The 18,675-nt window shown below is 39.1% G+C and overlaps 1 protein-coding gene across 1 annotated transcript in view; it reads left to right on the top strand.

Annotated features, from left to right (window-relative positions):
• Window positions 1-18,675, top strand: part of LOC143155806 (potassium voltage-gated channel subfamily KQT member 1-like) — a 531,395-nt gene that overhangs the window by 295,815 nt on the left and 216,905 nt on the right. Inside the window, exon 13 of the mRNA XM_076328783.1 lies at window positions 15,714-15,789. Coding sequence (XP_076184898.1) covers window positions 15,714-15,789 — 76 coding nt within the window. The remainder of the gene's footprint in view (window positions 1-15,713; window positions 15,790-18,675) is intronic.

Here is an 18,675-nt window from a genome sequence, read left to right as displayed (position 1 = left end):
TGGTCTGCCAGAGTAGTTGCTGGGTTTTTTTATTTTCCCCCCACATAAGATATCAAGGTAATAGGTTTTGCTTCACAAACCCAGGATTATCCCAAATAACGTTCATGATGCAGTGTGATTTTGTTCCTGAAGTCAGATATCTACACCTTTTTACATTTGTGTTATTTTTTCAATACGCTGTAGAAACTTGGCTTCTCACAGATATATCTGATTTTTCTGTCCCTCATTTAAAAATCCTGCATTTGAGCATACTCTTCTTTGAAAGGGTTAATTTCACCTCTGCTAATATTATATGACTCTATTAGTTATTAATGCAGTCAACTCATAAACACAGTTTAGGGGGTACTGGCCTTGGAAGAACTTTCCAGGAGACCAATATATCAAATCAATTCTGAAGTCCCTTGACCTCAGGATAGAATTACAGGTTTATAATTTACTCAACACTTACATGACCCAGAGAACAAAGGATTGCCAAATCAGTCAAAACTAAATTACTCTTGACCTTAAATTAGTCATTTTCATGCTATTAAAACTATAGCTAAATCACTGTTGAAGTTATTTTGAGCTTATAAATCAGGTTTGTATTTTTCCGTATTTATGCTCACAACCTATAACTATACATATACTTTAATGCATATTTAATTATTTTCTGAAAGTTACCAAACAGTTCAGCTCAATTCATGGAAGTATATTGTGTGTTTGTTCATACACATACATGTGTGTCTCCAAAATGTCCAGTTTTCTTGTGAATAAAATGAATATATGTAATATAGATCAGCAAGTTATAGCTGATAAGGTGGAGCAGTAAAATCCTGTAGGATGATGCCAGCTGCCTATTACTGCTTGAGAGATCCTGCGGTCCTTACTCGGGTACTGGATCAGCTCTTATGTTCGGCAGCTGAGGCATGACAGAGTGGCATGTGTTGCTGACAACATACATTGTTGACAATATCTGTCCCACTTTGCAGACATGCAAAAATAGTGAGGATAAATAATTGAACATTCCCTCAACACCACTTTTAATTGCATAATTAGGATACCATTTTGCAAACCTTAATTTTGAACATAGCTTGATACCTGTCTGCAGCCCATGTAGTTCAGTGAAATAACTCATGTACAGAATTACTTAGATGTGGGTTTGCAGAATCAAACCCTTCATTAATTCTGATCAGATCTTAGCCTATGCAGGTATTTCTCATCAGTCATTTGGAAAGTTAGCTAGTTCCTCCTTCTCTAGGCACCTCCATTAAAAAGCTATTTTTGAAGGTATAGGAGAGGTGTGTAGGTGCGTAAACACTTTCAGGGTTTAATGCTATGGCTGCCAGGAATGGAGAACTGCAGTTCCACAATGTGACCTGAGATACTTGAAACACAATATGCAGAGATATTATATTTTTTAAAACTTCCTGTGCATTTTCAGTACCTCGGTAATGCAAAAAGAGTTTTCAAGAGTCTATAATAGCTGTGTCCCCAAGATGCCTCATATAGAAACACAACTTGATTGGAGTTGCTTTGAACAGAAATAACGTCTTCACTGCAGCTTTGTGAAAACTTCCATTTCTGAAAACTTCCATCACGTCAGGCAGACATGAACTCTTTCAGAGTCTCTAAGCCAGAAGGAAGCATCTCCACACTGTGTTCATAAGCTCAATGTTTGAATACATTTTATTTTTTTAGACCATCTTAGGTCTTGACGTAACATAGACTGGAGTTGCACTCTGGTCAGCCAGGAATACAGTCTTCAACAGGATGCTGCAGTCTTGATTTAAACTGTCACAGACAATTTATCACATAATTTAATGCTTAATTTGCATTTGCTTAGTAGAAACTGGTTTTGGTGATAGTCATTGACTTATGTCCACCAGAGCTCAGCTGAAAGTTGATTTTTTTTTCTCCATTGCAGCTTCTGATCCAAATATTTGAAAAAAATATTCTGTTCTGTTTGAACAAAAAGGAACATTTTTTCAATTTTTTCACAAAACTAAAAATGTGTTTCCTGTTGGATTAAATTCTTTATTTGACTCAAAAAGAAACCTTTTTCTCCTGCAGACATGCAAAAATAGCAGAGGATTAGGATTATGAAGCTCCTAGAAAAGAAGGTGTCCTTCTATCATTTAATATCATGAAGGATCCACATTGTGAGAGGCTTAGGTTCAATTCTTTCCTCTGTTTGAAGGGATCTGAGCATGTTGTTCCCCAGAAGTATGCCCCGCCACCAGACCACAGAATATTCTGGGTTTGGAGGCCAAGACCCAGCGTCCCATTCATGCTCTTCCACTCTGAAAGGAAACACCCACAGAGACAGGGACTTAAACAGCCTTCTCCCATCGGCCAGTGAATGCCTTAACCACAAGGCTGGAGAGTTGCTTATGTTCTTTGGCTTGGTGAATATTTAGTTATTCCATGCAAAGTGGGGCAAGCCTAGCTGAGAGGAGAATGGCAGAGCCTCAGGTGCCACAGCTCTCTTCCCTGTAAGTGAGGAAGAAATAGGAGAAAGAGGAAGGTGTTAGAAATAAGAGATCTAAAGAAGGACATTAAACAAATCCTAGGTGGATGGGTATTTTATGTGCTGGTTTGTTAGATAAAAATCATCTTTCACAGTTCTGTGAATATTTTCCCTGCTATATCCCAGTTCCTTGCATTCTGAATTTGCAAATAATTGTGTGCTCACCCATGTTATTTTATAAAATTCATGATGCGTTAAAAGTATGTAATTCAATTCTAATAAATGTCCTGAGCAGAATATTGCTCATTCTGTTATGAATGGTTTTTACGGTAAGAATGCATAGAAGCTAATAACAGATGTAGCATAAATATATCTTAATGTACAAATATGTATGGATGCCGGTTTTGAAGAGCTATTTTCTTATTTTCCATTAATCTTTAAGAATACTAAAAATTAGTTCTTTATTCTGTCCTTAGCTCTCTGCGTCGTCTGTACGAGTTAAGAGGCCTGAGCAGTGTATGGTATTGAGGTGTACCTGGCCAGTTTTGGTAGCCAGGAATGGAGTGGACTGTATTGCGCTGTGGATCAAACTGAACGTTTCCCCCGATGTGCTGGGGAGACAAGCACTCTCTCTGTTTCTAACAGAGAAAGAGCTGCTTTACAGACTCTGTGCTTGAAACTGTTCATCTCTTTGACCAAAAATTGCCACATAAAAAAAGAAGAAAAAACCCCACCCGGGTATTTATGAACTATTTCCTGGACCTGTTCCCTTGAAGAAAGGTATTTTGCTTCAGATAAGTGATAGTATCAGGTTAAGTTGATTATCACTTGTGACACTATATAATTCAGGGAAATTATCAGCTACCACTCAGACTCAACTGGTTCACCAGGTTGTTAGACACGTGATTATTCTACTGAGAACAAATTTAAAGATGTTTTTGGGTAGTATAAAATGGCTTTATTTGCCCTATAGTTCTCAAAGTATGAGGCTTGAAAATTTGAGAAAGTTTGAAGTGATGATAATATGAATTTTAAGATGGGGAGAGGAGCTTAAAACTTGAGATTAGTGGGGCTTCATGGCTGAGAAGGCTGGTAATAGGAGGGATGAACTGTTGTTTTGTTAAATGCAAACAAAGTAGATTGTGTTCAGAAAATTTTCCTGTCTGATTCCTGGTTTGTCAGCCTCTGCTTCATGTCATGTGAAGTTAAGTATCTTTGATTCATGGAGTGTTGTGTAAACATTTGTTGATTTCTATCTGTTCTGGTTTACACTTCTGCCCTGAGGTTTGCTTTGAGTTTCAGGTTTGGGCAAACTGAAATTGTCAAAGTAAATTCACTTTAAATTGCAGTGTTTCAAGTGGTTTTGTTTCGAATCCATGCCAAACCTCTGATTTTGCATAATTTCCAAGCAAAAAGATAAATTGTGTCAGGCTCCTTTGGAATGGGGTTGAAGTTTATAGGTTTATGAACTTTTAGAAAACTAAGCCTGTAATTCATTATCAAACCAGTTCAATATTGTGAGGACTTGTTGGAGGATGGGAGGATACTGGGAAACTTCTGTATAACAGAAGTATATTGGAAGAGAAGAAACATGTCCTCATTTCAGCTTCAAATGGACACATGGTCATGACCTGTTTCACATTTTTGAGCACTGAAATTTTGGCCTTGAGTACGTGAAAATTTGAGCTGCTGCCGCCTCATCTGTGCAGTAAGTTCCTTCAGATCCAGAATAAAGCGAATTGCTTAAGGACAAGATAAAGCTAATTTAAGGCAACATCTATACGTCTGTTCCTTGGATAAAAAAATAAATTCCACTTCAGTGGGAGTCTTGATAGCATTGTCCCCGGTTTTTATTTCATTCTTACACAGAACTTCCAAGAGGAATTCTCAGATTGTTGTCAAAGAACAAGCAGTGGAAATGTGTCAAATGAAATAAAGATCCCTTTGTTTTTTGGGGTTTTTTGTTTGAACATATTTACATATCTAGATCTCAAAAACAGCCTTCAGCATTGCTGACATAATTAATTGCTTGTATTAAGTGTTCTAATTGCAGCAATTCAGGTGGTTAGCCACCTAAATGAGTGCATAATTATTTAGAAACACTTTTGATTGCAGTACTGGCATCCTCAAGGCCCAATTAAAAAAACCCAAATAAAACACATAAAAAAATCAAAACCCAAAAGGTTGAGACTTTGAAGCACTGATACTAATAGCTATTATCCTGTTAATTAGATCACCTCATATGTACTCAATACTATATGGATATCCCTTGCTTCTGTCAGATCTTCATTTGCTAATAACTTTCAGTGAACACAGAACTGATGATCCTTCAAATGGAAAAAAAAATCTTTAAAATTGAGTTTTTCCATGAGAAAACTATGAGGGGGAGAGGGAGTTTTATTAATTTGATTTTATAACAGAAAGAGTTAAAACAAAATCCATTTGATGCAGGCACAGTTCAGAATACTGTGATTAGTGGAAAATTGTCAAAGTTAAGTCTGTACCAATATTTGAACTGGATCTGCCCAGCATGGTCTGCTGTTCCATAGGTTTCATAGCATGGATGTGTCATTCTTTAGTAGTACCCTCTAAACCAGTTTACATCTTCTCTAAGGCATGTGGTCTTCATTCTGCACCAGATGATGCAGTGTAGAGTATATGTCTTCAGGGTAGTGTCCCAGTTACTGGGAGGAGAAAGGGCATAAACCAGATAAAATGCATTAATTTTATAAGAGGATAAAGTATTTCCTTTTTGGAAACAAATATGTATTAAAATGGGTCAAAATGAAACATATTATCATTTCAGGCTCAAATGCTTTCAGAATCTTTTGTTTCATAATGACTTTTAAAATATTTTTCCTGTGAGTTAGTATGGAAACAAAGACAGGAAAATCAGAATTCCCCAGAGCATGAAGACACAGATTTCCTCACTTACTTTGAAAAAAGAATTTTTCCTGTTCTTTAATAGTAAGTCATGAGCAATTGGTATATGAACACTTTCCTTCTGTTCATCCACTGGCTGAGCTAAAGGTCTGCCAGAAAAAAAAATGCCAAGAGATAGCATCTTTTCCTGAAGGTAAAGAAGAAACACACAATCTTTGAACAGAAAGTAGTTTCTCAATGAGCAAGTGAAATCTCTTGAAATAAGTAGCTCAGCAAAACTTCTGGTTTCCGTGATAGTTTTGCACATGTGCTGCTTGCAACTTTTAGCAACATATTTATTTCTGTAGTAAACTATTGATAAGCACTGCATATTTTCAGTATTAGGCAAGTGAGGCCTGTAAGATTTTTATGCATGTTCTTACATGAAATGCAGGGTGGAAAAATAAGTGTCTGTGGCCACACAAAGTTCCCTGTGAGGAATAGTTTATGGACACTAAAATTTAAAAAAAAAGGAAGATCATGATTTTTGTGTGGTTTTGAAATGCCAGTTCCTCTAATGGCAAAGCGATATTCTTTCTTGGCACATGGGTTTGTAGAAACTGGTGTTTGAGCTCAAAAGTGGGCTGTGACTCGGTGATGGGAGTTCACAAGGCCATTGTGAGAATACATGTGTTTTTGACAAGACCTTTGAAAGGCAAATTTGAAGGTGATCAGATAGTAAGTCAATTTTAGAGCTAGCTTTCGAGAACCTTTTCTGCTTGTATAAACTGGTTGTTGTGTACCAAAACTTCATACAAGACATTAGGGGAGGGCAAGGCGATTTTATTTTAAAATGGCTAGTTTCAGTGATTCCACTGTCATAAGCATGTACTCATAAATACAAAGATGTGTGTACCCATCAGTCTCTCCACCATGCCTGTATCCCAGCTGCACGTATCCAGATGGGCTGCTCAGGATTTCTTGCAATTGCGCGGAGGGCCAAGTAATGCTCTATTGAGTCTTCATCGTGTCTGCTGGGATCTCCTCAGGATGGCAACCAGGTGCCACTGAACCTTTTTTGCCTTTGGGAGCTGACAGTGATCAGGATCTTTTACCTCTCCGTGCTCTCCCAGCTCTGGGAATCATTAGGATTTGTTCTCTGTACTCTGTCTCCTTTCTAGGGTGTCTTAAGACTCCAGCCCTGTTCTGTATTTTCCCACCATCACCTCTTAGTGGCTGGAGTCCTTTTTCAGTCTAGGCGGAGGCAGTTCCTAACTGTACCTGTTCCTTTGTGTTCCTGAATTGGGTATCTTCAAAAGCTGCTCATAAACGTGCTGTGAAGATGGTCTAGGTCCCACAAGCACCTGCCATCCTCACAGGGCTTATTGTGCTGTTTTTCCCTTTCTGACACTTCCACGCGCAGACCTTCCCATTCATTCTCCATTCCTGCCAGTCAAAGCATTTCCATTATGAATCTCTATAATTACTGTTAGCATGACTTAAACCCAGGCAGAAAAATAATTATAAAAATGTTTCAGGATTTCAGTCTCTGCTTGTAATTCCTCAGAGAGCAGTACTCTCTCTTCACTACACCAAAGCCTGGTCTCCCTGCCAGGCCAGAGGCAGTGCATCGGGCACCGCTGAAGGTCCCTGGGAGAAAGACAGGGCTGGAAAAGGCTAAAATTGCTGCTACTCCAGCTGGAGAGAGGAGCCCAGAAGCTGAATAGTGACAAATTTAAATAAAAAATAAGACACTTTTTAACAGTATATAAGGGTCTTTATAACAAGGCCAGATGCCTTTCTGGAAAGTTACTTTAGTCCTACACAAGGTTTTTGGCTCAGGGCAAGGGCAGCTGTGTGAAATGCAATCCCCTGCACTGTTGAGCAGGTCACGTTTGTGATCTAATGGTCCTGTTTGGCTTCAAAAGCTGTGGATGTCTTGCATTGCTGAGTATCTGGTGAATGGGGAACTAATTCCCAGTTTGCTCAGGCGCTCAGGAAAGGAGGAGCAGAGGTTGTGAAGGTGGAGAGGGGAGAATGCTTTGGAAAATAGCCTCTGCTTGGGGGCAGTGACATGGCAGTTTACCCTAAGCCTGCAGATCAGTCTCCCTTGTTCCTTATCATCATTAAGGGAAAAACATATTGCCGCTACTCTTTTTTCTGCTGAGTCATTCTATAAATAAAATACGTCTTCATTTGGGACTGCTAATTGCCTTAGAATCCTCAGTGAAGTAAGCCTCATGACACCTCCACGACTTAGACAGGTTTTACACTTACTTTATAGACATATAAACTAGAGCATAGCCAGGTAAAAGGACTTGCACAAGATCACCCAGAGAGACAGAGGCCAGTTAAATCAATCAATTCAAGAACCCAGGAGTTGTGTTTCCATAGCCCCTGCTGTAACTACTAAATCATAAGAGCTACTAAGGAAAGATCCTGCCAAAAGCCACTGTTTTTTGTTTTTTAAAACCACAAAAAGCATTTTGCTCAATTCCACAGGGTCTCTCCCTAGTATTTGGTGCAGATTAATTAATTACTTATTTTTTAAAAGAAACGTAAAGCCTTGGGCAGCCCAAAAGCCATTGAAGTTTTAATTCTCAGAACTATTCCCTGACTTGACTGTTATCCAGTTCCTATTCAGGCAAGATAGGAATTAAGATTAATGACCCCAAACAAACTGGTATTTCAGAGAATCAGTCTTTGCCAGGCATTATATTCTCATGACAGAAAATCATTGAGGCATAAATACAGCACTCAGTCATTGCTGTATATTAACAACACCACGTTGTTCCCATAAATGCTGAATACAGTGAAGAGGAAAATGAAGTCTTAAAGTTCATTAATTTGGGTTGTGGCATTTTTTAAATTGAGCAAACCAGGGCCCATCGAATGAGGCTGTACCATTCTAGTTCCCCCTGCACCGCTGTGAAGGCTATTCGGATTCTAGAAAGGCATCTCCTCTGCTGGGAGGTTCTTTGGGCTTGGTGATGGCTGTCTCTGCGGTGCTTTTTCTTAGCTAGGCATTCAGTTCTGTTGGCATTTTTTAAAAGGCGAATTGATGAAGGCCAAGTCTTAAGGAGAGAGAAGTGAAAAAATACCTTTATCTGCTAGGATCAGCAACTGTTGTAATATGTGGGGTAAAAATGTGTCACTGTCTGTTGGCGTTTGTCCACCTCCCAAGAAGGTGGTATGTGGCTAGAGTCTGTTTTCTAAGCAAATGAGAATTGGCATGGAGACAAGAGCGTTTCACCTATCCAGGGACCAGAAGTAGTCATGGTACAGCGCTAATACAGGAAGTTATTGTGGCAATTTCTAGAAGCTGTTTGCTCAGAAAAAAAAAAAGAAAATCTTTCTGTGTTTGTATTTCCACACTGAAAAGACATCCCTATGACATCATCTTGTTTGTTCTGACACTGCAGGAAGAATGGAAGAAATAAAATGGCAGAAAAGAGACCAGGCACTTTTATTTTGCTGCCAACAAAACATAGAGGAAAGATGTAACCAAAATATCCAATGGTTACTTTAGTTCTCAGAGACAGTTCAGCAGATGAATTGTTGTTCAAGGGCAGTTGGGCTCCCAAACACAAGAGCATTCTGTAGTAAGCTTAATTACTCATTTTAATTATGCATTTTAATTAGCAAGGGACTAACACAGAGCTTTTCTCCCACTTTCTCAATAAACCCACTTTGTAATATTACAGAACAAACTTGTAACTGAAAAATCCAACTGTCTAGGGTTGAGAAAAACAACTCAAGGTTCAAGGGGTTTTCTTCTTCATTAAATCCCATTCAGTGAGCAGGTTACATCTACCTCTGATTATTTTCAGGAGCTTTCTACATTTTTATTCTGTTCATGGACAACATCAAGAAAACACCCTGCACTGCTGCTTCTCCCAGTGGTGTTTCCTCTGCCAATATATTGTCTTGTCAGTTGCTCCCTATAACCGATGGCCTAGTTCTTTCTCTTCTGACAGTTTCAGCTCAGAGCTGTTCTTCTGTCCCTGCACTATCTGTCTTCCCTGCCCCAGTCCCTAGGAGCACTGCTGTAGGAAATCTGCTTTCTTTCTCGTTCACTTCAGGGAAGGCCAGGTTAGAGCAGCAAGTAGAAGCAGAGGCAATTGCATTCTGGAATGAATTCAAAGAAGCAGCAGTGTATATGGTGAGGGATGGAGATAGCAAACGCCACAAAATCTTCAGCAAAATAACCAGATGCCAGAATGCAGCCCCCCATGAACATGTCACTTCTGTACTCTTTCCTACTTTGCCTGGGACTGTACCTGCTGAGGAGGGATTTGCAGACTCTGCAGCATTCTTTCATAAATTGAGGCTGTCAGCAGAGCTTGGTGAAGCCAAATAGGCCTCCAGGCTGCTCTGTTTTGAGAGAAGCCAATCCTAATTTATTTATAGTTTTGAGCCAAACATGGGCTTGAAAAGAAAAGGTTCAGATAAGGATATGGTTAGAATAGAGATGAGGTAGGTTTAAGGTGGGATTGTGATTAGGAATAAAGGGAAAAATAAAGTTGTGCCAACATTTTCTGAAATGTTCTCTCAGGTTTCAGTACAAATGGCATCTTATAAAATTTCCATCATGTAAGTGGTGGAAATTCTCCATAAGTATCTGTTCTTCGCAAGGTTTTGACGAAATGTTACTAGACTGGAAACCTCTTCTGTTATATTTATGTTGTACTTCTCTGCTGCTCCTGGCTTGGGTTGAGCTCTGGAATCAGAATCATTGCCTGACATTTCCAGGTGTTTGCATGTCAGATTCAAGCTGCAACCTTCTCTTAACTTAAGTGGTTTAAAAGGCTCAAGGCATTTTGTCTGGCTTTGCTTAGCTGAAGGCAATATTAATTTTATTTTCATTTATTGGTAGGAAGATTTTTTTTTTCATTTGGACATTGTAACTTCCCTTGGTATTTAAAACACATTATGTAAGCTTCTTTTCTTTACAGTTCTTGTGATGAGAACCATCTCTCTCCACCACTTGCCTCCATCAATAGAAGGTCCACGTAGTGCGTGTGACTGCATATGGACTAACTGCTGCGCCTGTCTGTAATAAATTCTCTAATTTTATGTCCTTTATGATTTCTGTTTTCCCACCCTTCTTCTCCCCCAACAACTTATTGGTGCATGTTATCCATATGATGGGATAACTACACAGTTTAGCTACATTTGAATATAGGTGGTATTCATCTCTGCTAAATATTGCCCTTCGGTAACAGCGGGCATCTGCAGTTTAATGAAAAATCTCGCCTCTGAAAGTGAGCGGCCTGTGCTATGTGCATCTGGAGACAAAAACTACCCTGTGATGCCAACATTTCATGTTTTGTATTGATTCTGGTAAAGCTTTCAGTGCAAATAAGGCTTGCTTTATATTTTACCTAATAAAATATCAGCCTGTTTGAGATAATTGTACATGAGAAAAATTACAGTTATGACTGAGAATCAAAGTTCTTTCCCAGAAACAGAGATGGAAAGTGAATACTCTTAATCAAATGTGATGGGAAAACAAAAAGGCAGATGGAGGGCTGAGCTTCTCAAATAACTTCTTTACATTTCAGTTGCCATCACTGACCTAGTCACTGTTTGTGCTGGCTTAGAAACTAATGTCAAGTGAACAACTCCAGAATAGATGATGCTGTATGTTACTCTGGGCAGGAGTTACAACATTATCCAATGATCAGTATTAAAACAGAGTTAGTGTGACTTTATATGTGTTTTCCTGCTAAGCAATCAAAACGTAACAAATGAATGAAGCTCAGCAGTAATCCAAATACTGTAAGCATGTATCCTCAAACCAGTTTTGCAAATTGGGACAGAGAGCTATAATTGACCTTGCTGAAGTGGCCTTTATTTTCCACAGTTCATGATCAAAGTAGTTACGTTACACTGAATAACTCTTCTAATTCATGACACCTGAATAAACAGCTGGAAAACCAGCCTGGAATGCGTGTTCCACTATCTGCAGCCATCCTGCAGCACAGCCTGAATAAAGTCCTTCCCCTTGTCTCTACACTGAAGTGAATTCTAATGATTAAAAAACGCTTCTGGACTGAAAGGTGCATCACACTGGTAACAGGCTTGTTTGGAGACTTGAGCTGTGCCTCAGCATGGCCTGGAACAGTTGTAACTTTGCCTGGGTTTAGGGTCCATTTCCATATCTGTTTTTCACTTAAAATATTCCCTGGCTGTTCCAAAGCACATTAAGCTGAACGTTACCGGACTCCATACAAAAGAAGAAGAAAAAGAGTAGGTCTGAACTGGCCAACACAAGCTTTTAACAGAGTGGTATATAAAAATAAAAGAAAAAAAATCCCTGTGGATAGTTTCCAGAGTTGCTTTGGATTTGATCATCTCTCTTTCCTCCTCTGGTTCAATTATTTTCAACTGAAAATGTTTGGCTTCTTTGGCTTAGGCTACCGCCTAGGTTAAAAAAAAAAAGAAAAAGTCTTAAATGCATCCAAGTGTTTTAAGCTAAAAGTAGTGACTTTTCACAGTGCTCTCTGAGCCACGAGCAAAGGACCAAACCTGGGGCTGCAGTGTCTCCTTGGCACACAGCCGTTCCGCCAGGCTCTGCAGCCACATAGGCATACTCAAAACCTGCAGAGGGAAAGGTCAAGTCAGCCAGCAAAGAGGGGCCCCTTTCCCCCTCACCCTCTAGAATAGTTGCCGGAGAGTTGCTCAACACTGGATCAGGGTGGAGACTGCGTCTGAACATACATGTACCAGGCCCTCCACCCGCTCCTCTTTTTCCCTGCCCTGCCACAGTGATATGACAGCCCAGGAGTCCATATGCCAAACTAGGGAAGACTCATTGTCATTAAGGGTAGTTTTTACTGCTTTTAAAATTGAGCATCCTGCTGATCGATCAGTTAACAGAGAGGTAAGGAACACATGCTGTTTTGCAAACGGGTCCAAGGCTTGGGTCTTACTTGAAGACATAGCTATAGAAGGTGTCAGTATCATTTATGGATCCAAGTATATGTTATTTCAGTAGACATTTCATGGTATCCATTATAGTTACAGATGTTGCAAGCTTCCATTATTAATTTTTTTACGTGCTCATAGCTTTCCAAAACCCTGATCACTTCTGTTCAAATGTCATTTTGCTCTCCTTTACAGTCTTTTGGGGGAAGGTTTTAACAAAACCTTCCTACCTGTTGTTTAGGTTAAAAGGTGGGAAAGTACGCCATTGTCTGTCAATAAAACTCTAATTATATTCTTTTGAGCAAAACATACACAAAAACCAACCCACCCAATAGTAACACCTCCCCTCAGCAGGGGCACCATCCTTATGAGGTCTAGCGTTTATACTTGGTTTTATGGGTAAAGCTTTTAAACAATTTAAATAGTTTTTTAATGTATTGTAAAGCACCTCCTAGTGCGTGTGTGCCACTGCCCTCTGCAGCACAGAGGCAGGAGAGCTTGGCTGCTTTCATAGGGGCAGAGGTGTGGTCACTCACCCACCCATATTCCTACTTAGAGCAAGTGCTCAGGTGCTACTGACTTCATTTGGGTGCTAGAGCTATGGAAGTATTTAAATCTTCACCTCCGTGGGAGTTAGGCACCATAATACCTGTGAAGATCTGCCTGTTTCTGTCTTCTGTCAGTAGAAAATGCCACACGGAAAGAGTGTGCAAGTGTGGTATCCACCACAACCCCCCTGGGTTGTTGTTTCGTGAGTTGCATATCTCAAAATATCTAGGAGATTCACTGCAAGCAGTGTTGTGTTTCTATTGAGCATTACTAAAGCATCTCTGGCCTTTTGTTCTCTCCTGTTGTATGCTTCTGTAACAGACTGACGCCCTCAAGGCTGTAAGGGTTTTGCCTAATCCAAGGTTTTGGGTTAAAATATAAGGCTTAGCAGGATAAATGTATTGGGCCAAATACAGGGATAAATGTAACCTGGCCAGTAATAGCTATAATTATCCATTCTGGACATCAGTGCTAGAAAACTTATGAAAATCAGCTAAAATCTCAAAAAATGTTTAGGATCACAGTCAGCCACACTGCCAAAACCCGCCGTCAGGAGGATCACTCTGCTTAATATACAGAGCAGGGAGTTTAACTCATCTAGAGCTGCCCTCTGTCATCTGGAGCTGCTGTGCTCCTTATGGATTTATTGAGGCAATTAAGATAACACATCCACATATCTCAGTCTATGGATTTGCACCTTTTCACGCTGCCTTTTTTCCATTAAAGCCAGGTTTCATGTATTTCTGTCCCTCAGTTTAATACTAGTGACCATCAAATCTGAACAGTAACTTCCTCCTTTTTCAAAATTTGCTCCCAATGAGATTGGTGTGAATTTTGCCAGTTGGAACAGGCCAATATCAAGTGCTTTTGAATTATAGTCAGGTGATTTTCTTTGCTGTATTTCACCAATAAATAACTTTTCTCTCTAAAAATGAGGCCTGTTCAACTGTGCATCAGGTTCCAAGAGTCAGCCTCATGGTTTTGGACACTTAAACTTGATAACGCATTGGAAAAAGTTCTGTAGCCTTGATTTCTGCTGAAGGAGGGGAATTAGGAGGAAATTACTGCCTTGGTTTGTTTCCATCTCTTTAAGCTTATCTATTTGAGGCTGTTTAAACAATGCATGAACCATCTCATATGGATTACCCTAAAAAAAACCCTCAAATATATATATATGAAGTCTCACATCATTTAGAACTAGGGGATAACGTCAAGCTTTTATCTTAACTGGTACACAAAGGAGGAAGGCTAAACCCTAAATCTTAAATTGTGATTCCGTTCTGGTTATAAAAATATATACATATTACTCGTACGGGCTGACAGACAAAGATTTCTCTATCAAGTATGTGCCATTTACAAGCTGAACGTTGTCTCCATTCTAGTCATCAGCCACAGGAGCTCAGCTGGGGCCCCGAGTGCCATGCTGAGAGCTTTTCTTTTACCATAATAAAGATCCTGTAGGCTAAACTGCTGGTAGTCTGTCAGTGACACTTCTGAAATCCCTTTGATGCGCTTACACAAATGCAAAGATTCGTACTTAGCAATGCTCTTGATGGTATACAACAATGATGGTTCTTGAATCGTGCTCACCCTGCATTGCCTTCTGTGTGTTTGCATGTGTGAGTGAATGTGCATGAATATACAGAGATACATGAACTGTGAGGATATATGTAGTATAGACACCTGAGTTTCACACATATTTGTGCATGTATTTAATATTACACTGGGACTTGAAATGAAAAGACAAAGAAAAAGCTACTGCAAGCTTATTTTAAAAACCCTGTTCCTGTGGCTCACCCAATCAGAAGCACTAATTTTATCAAAGAGAAATTATAAAAATGAAAAATGATGCTAGTTCTTAAATACAGTCCCTGTTTGTTTAGCTTTTATTTACTTCACTTTGAAATAATACACTGTAATCTTTCCACTTTTTAAAGACTTGATTTCTAAACTGTGGCATCCAAGTAGGTGGCCTAACCAATACTTCCTTTTCCCCAGTCAGATACACTGGGAAGAGGCTGCAGATTGTGTTTTCAGGAGACTTGAGAAACTTGCTGGCAAGCTTTCCTAGGGTTATCATCACATGTCAAAGATGATGTCTGTATAGAACATAGATTTCCTAACAATGCAGCTTCCTTGGAAGGAAAATTTTGTTTTCTTTAATTCACTCATTTTGAATGAATGAATAAGTCCATGGGGAAGGAGTCAGTACTTAAATAAAATACTTGTTCTTATAATTACCATATTCCTGCTTCCTTTTTACCCCTCCAAAATTCACCATAAATAAGAGAGTGTGGTAATTAATCGCCAGCCAAGTGGCACAATTAATGTTCTTCAAATGCAGTGTCCTCTGGGTGAAGTGATATTGCTAAGTTATAATATGTCCAGTTCTGTGTTTGAATACCAATACAGACAGCCACATGCACACACACACGTGTGCCGAGAGGGTGTGTTATGTTTATTTTTTTTAGATGTAATACTTCAATTTTTCTTTCCTTCCTAGAGAATTCGAAGTACTTTTTAAAGGACTTAATTTCTGTGCAATAGAGCTCATGGGCAAACACTCAAAAAATGCAAAATAAGGAATGCAGTCATGGTTTAAAAACATTTCACATTCTTCAAACTGATGCCAGTTGTATGCATTGACAGTAATCCTGTCTAATACTCCCCACATGTATTATCTTTGTACACCTGCTTTCATTGTCTCACTTATCATTTTTTTATACTTAGAACCACAATATACAAGAGGGTAAAGCAACAGAACAAAATACACATGCACACTCAGTGTGTTATGCTACAATTTTGCATTGTAGACATAAAACATATTTGTAGATCTTGGTGCTTAGAGTCAACATCTTCCATTAAGATATTTTTCCTGCTTTTTTTTTCCCCACTGGTGTATGTCTGTGTTTGTCTTTCTTGGCAGATTAACTGATGCACATCGAACAGCTGTAAAAGTCATCAGGAGAATGCAGTATTTTGTAGCCAGAAGAAAATTTCAGGTAAGCAGCACCATTAACCATAAGTACAATTTGTAAGCTTAAGTATATGACATTGAAAATGCTCTGAGAGTGAACTTGTCTTTGTGCATGCAGTTGGAATAAGTCAAAGGTACTGCTTAGGCTCTCGGCCTCATACTTACTCTATGTGGATTTTTTCATAGTGTGGGCAAAACTATCAACTATCCATGGATATAGTATGATACGAAAACCTTCTGAATTTGTGGAGTCAGCATAGTTATTTTTCGCTTTTCTTTTTTACTGCATTTGTTTTGTTAGGGTTCTGTTTGTTTGTTTTACTATACTGACCAATATATAAACTACTTACCCATCTACTAGAAGAAGTGAGGAAAAGACTCTGTCGGAGTGTCTGCTAAAATACTGTTACTGTGTATACTGATCATCTAAGGACTGGTTAGAGAATGTTCAACTAATTGCATGCTATGTATGGCTGACAGGTCAATAGACCTTACTGATGAGTACTATGCTGTGTAAAGTTGCTTTCACATTTGTGGCCTACATTTCCAAATTTCTTTCCCAGAATAGGATATAGTAGAGAGGCCGTTTTTTATAAAATTGTGAAGCATCTGCCCTCTGGAAATTTGCTGTCTTTATGAAGTCTTAAGTTAAATTTCTCAATCAGGTTACAAAGAGCTCAAACTAAATGTGCTGCATTGGAAAAACTGTCTTATTTTGCCTGTTTACTAAGGCCCATTATGATAAAACTTGTTTGGAATGTGATTCTGGTATCATCATTCTCATCACCCATGTGCTGGTGATGCCATGGAAATGAATAATTAACTTCTGGCCTAATTTTCAAAGCCCCTGTTATTTCCATCTGGAGGTTCATGCTTTTTTGTCCAAGAGGGTCCACTGCAAGTTAATCAACTTCCATAATCCTTTTGAAGAGGTTTTAAAAAGATAAAGCAAGAACCTAAATTTCAAGCAAGTTCGATTACAGCTGAGCACTTAATTGCAAGGGATAGAAGTCTGAGATAAGCTCACAGCACTCAGAAGACTCTGAATTAGGTCAGACAGAACAGCACGTACATTTCCCAAGCTCATGCAGAAATGTGTCTTCAGATGACCTTGACTTATGAAAGAAGACTAGGAGAAGTCAGTTTGTTTAATTCAGCAAACAACAGGAGAGCAGGATTATATTGTAAATACACCAGAGAGATAAACACTATGGGAAATTTAAAAAAAAAAAAAAAAGGAAAGAAAATTAAAGACACCATTCCTGGAAAATAAAATCAGTATATAAATGAGTTAGGATAAAAATTAGGATATTTCAAACCACCAGAGACCTAATGTTCTGGAGCTGTCAGCCAATAGCAGTCATGCCAAACCTTAAAAACTGAACTTGATCAGTCTATGGAGAGGATTCTGTGAGTTGGTGTTAGTAATAGGGAAGAAGAAGAAGAAGGAATTATTTTACATTTTTTTCTTTCTTGGGACTGTGAAATAAAGCTTATAGGACTCCCCATGATAATTAGATTTTGGAAGTTCAAAGCCGGGTAATATTATTTTGAGTTTTGCATTAGGAGCTCTAAGCATGCTGGATGTAGAATGCTGAGCCCAAATGGCCAGGATTTGGGATTATGGACAGAATGGACAGAATGAAAGTTAAAGAAGTTCTTCAAGTTCTGCATTTACCAAACCTCCCTGGAAGCCCATAACCTCCCGCCTTAAGTTGTATTGTACTAGCATTTCCTAATAAAAACATGACAAGAGATTGTGCCAAAGTTTGGCAGGACATAAGATGCTCAGATCTAAAGCTTCATGGGAAAAGAGGAGAGAAAAATGGTGAAAGTTGGAAGGATATTTTTACTATGCTTTAGAGAGGACTCAGGCAGACTGCACTGTACAGGACTTTGCAACTATAGGATTCAGAGCTGATGATTTGGTAAAAGGGATGCAGATAGAGGACTTCTTTTGAGGGAGAAAAGAAATTTCATTGGGAATGAGTAGAATTAATTATGCACATAGTAGCCCATGGGGGAGAGGGGAGGGAGGTGGGGAAAAATCCCCAGCACATCTAGGCTCTGCGCCATGCATCGTGTTTAAATAAAGAGTGTCCAAAGGAAAGGACAGAGGATTTAGCCAAAATGCTCTCAAAGCACCCCCGCTAGTCAATCTAAAGAGTGATACTGGCACTGTTTCTCTGGGTGAAGACAATAGGCTGCTTTTCTGGCCAGAAATAGTGATGTGTCAGCGTCTGCAAAATGTGAAGCTGGGGAAGGCAAAAAAAAAAAAAAGGTGATAAACTGAAAGCTGAAACCTCCCTCCCCCGCAAAGTATCTCTTCTCACAAATGCACACAAATGTACACACACACTACCAAAGCCATGAACTCTTCTGAAAGTAATAATGCAGGTAAGTGCTGACGGCTGAGTGCAAGGAAGGCATTTTATCACGAAGAGCTTTTGCTTCTTCATTCATTTCACAGGATTTGTTTCCATTCCAGTTCCATGCTTTCATTTGAAATTTCTAGGATCCTGTGGCTGCCTTCCAAGCATGACTCCAGCACATACTGTAGGTGTTCAATGCATGTGTGCAGTGGTGCATGCTAATGGCTCTGGCTGAAGCTGTGACAGAGTGGAAACAGACAACAAGATGACTAATGAGCTGTTTTCAGTAATTTCCAATTACTAGATTTGCAGTTTACCTTTCTTTTTTTTCTTCTTTTCTTGAGTCAGAGCCAAAAAGGAGACATCTTGCCCCACATTTCCCATAGGGGTTGGTATGGCTCTGAAAATGGTGGTATTTTCGAAAGGACATCATTTGCATTTATTCCAACACACACTCACACAAATTAATTTTACTTGGTAAAATTTTACCATGCTGCGCTTTTTATAATCACATCACTTTATGCAAATTCTCTAGACTT

This window comes from Aptenodytes patagonicus, chromosome 1, assembly GCF_965638725.1.
Source record: "Aptenodytes patagonicus chromosome 1, bAptPat1.pri.cur, whole genome shotgun sequence".
Classification (NCBI taxonomy): domain Eukaryota; kingdom Metazoa; phylum Chordata; class Aves; order Sphenisciformes; family Spheniscidae; genus Aptenodytes; species Aptenodytes patagonicus.
This window is presented reverse-complemented; position numbering and strand designations above follow the sequence as displayed.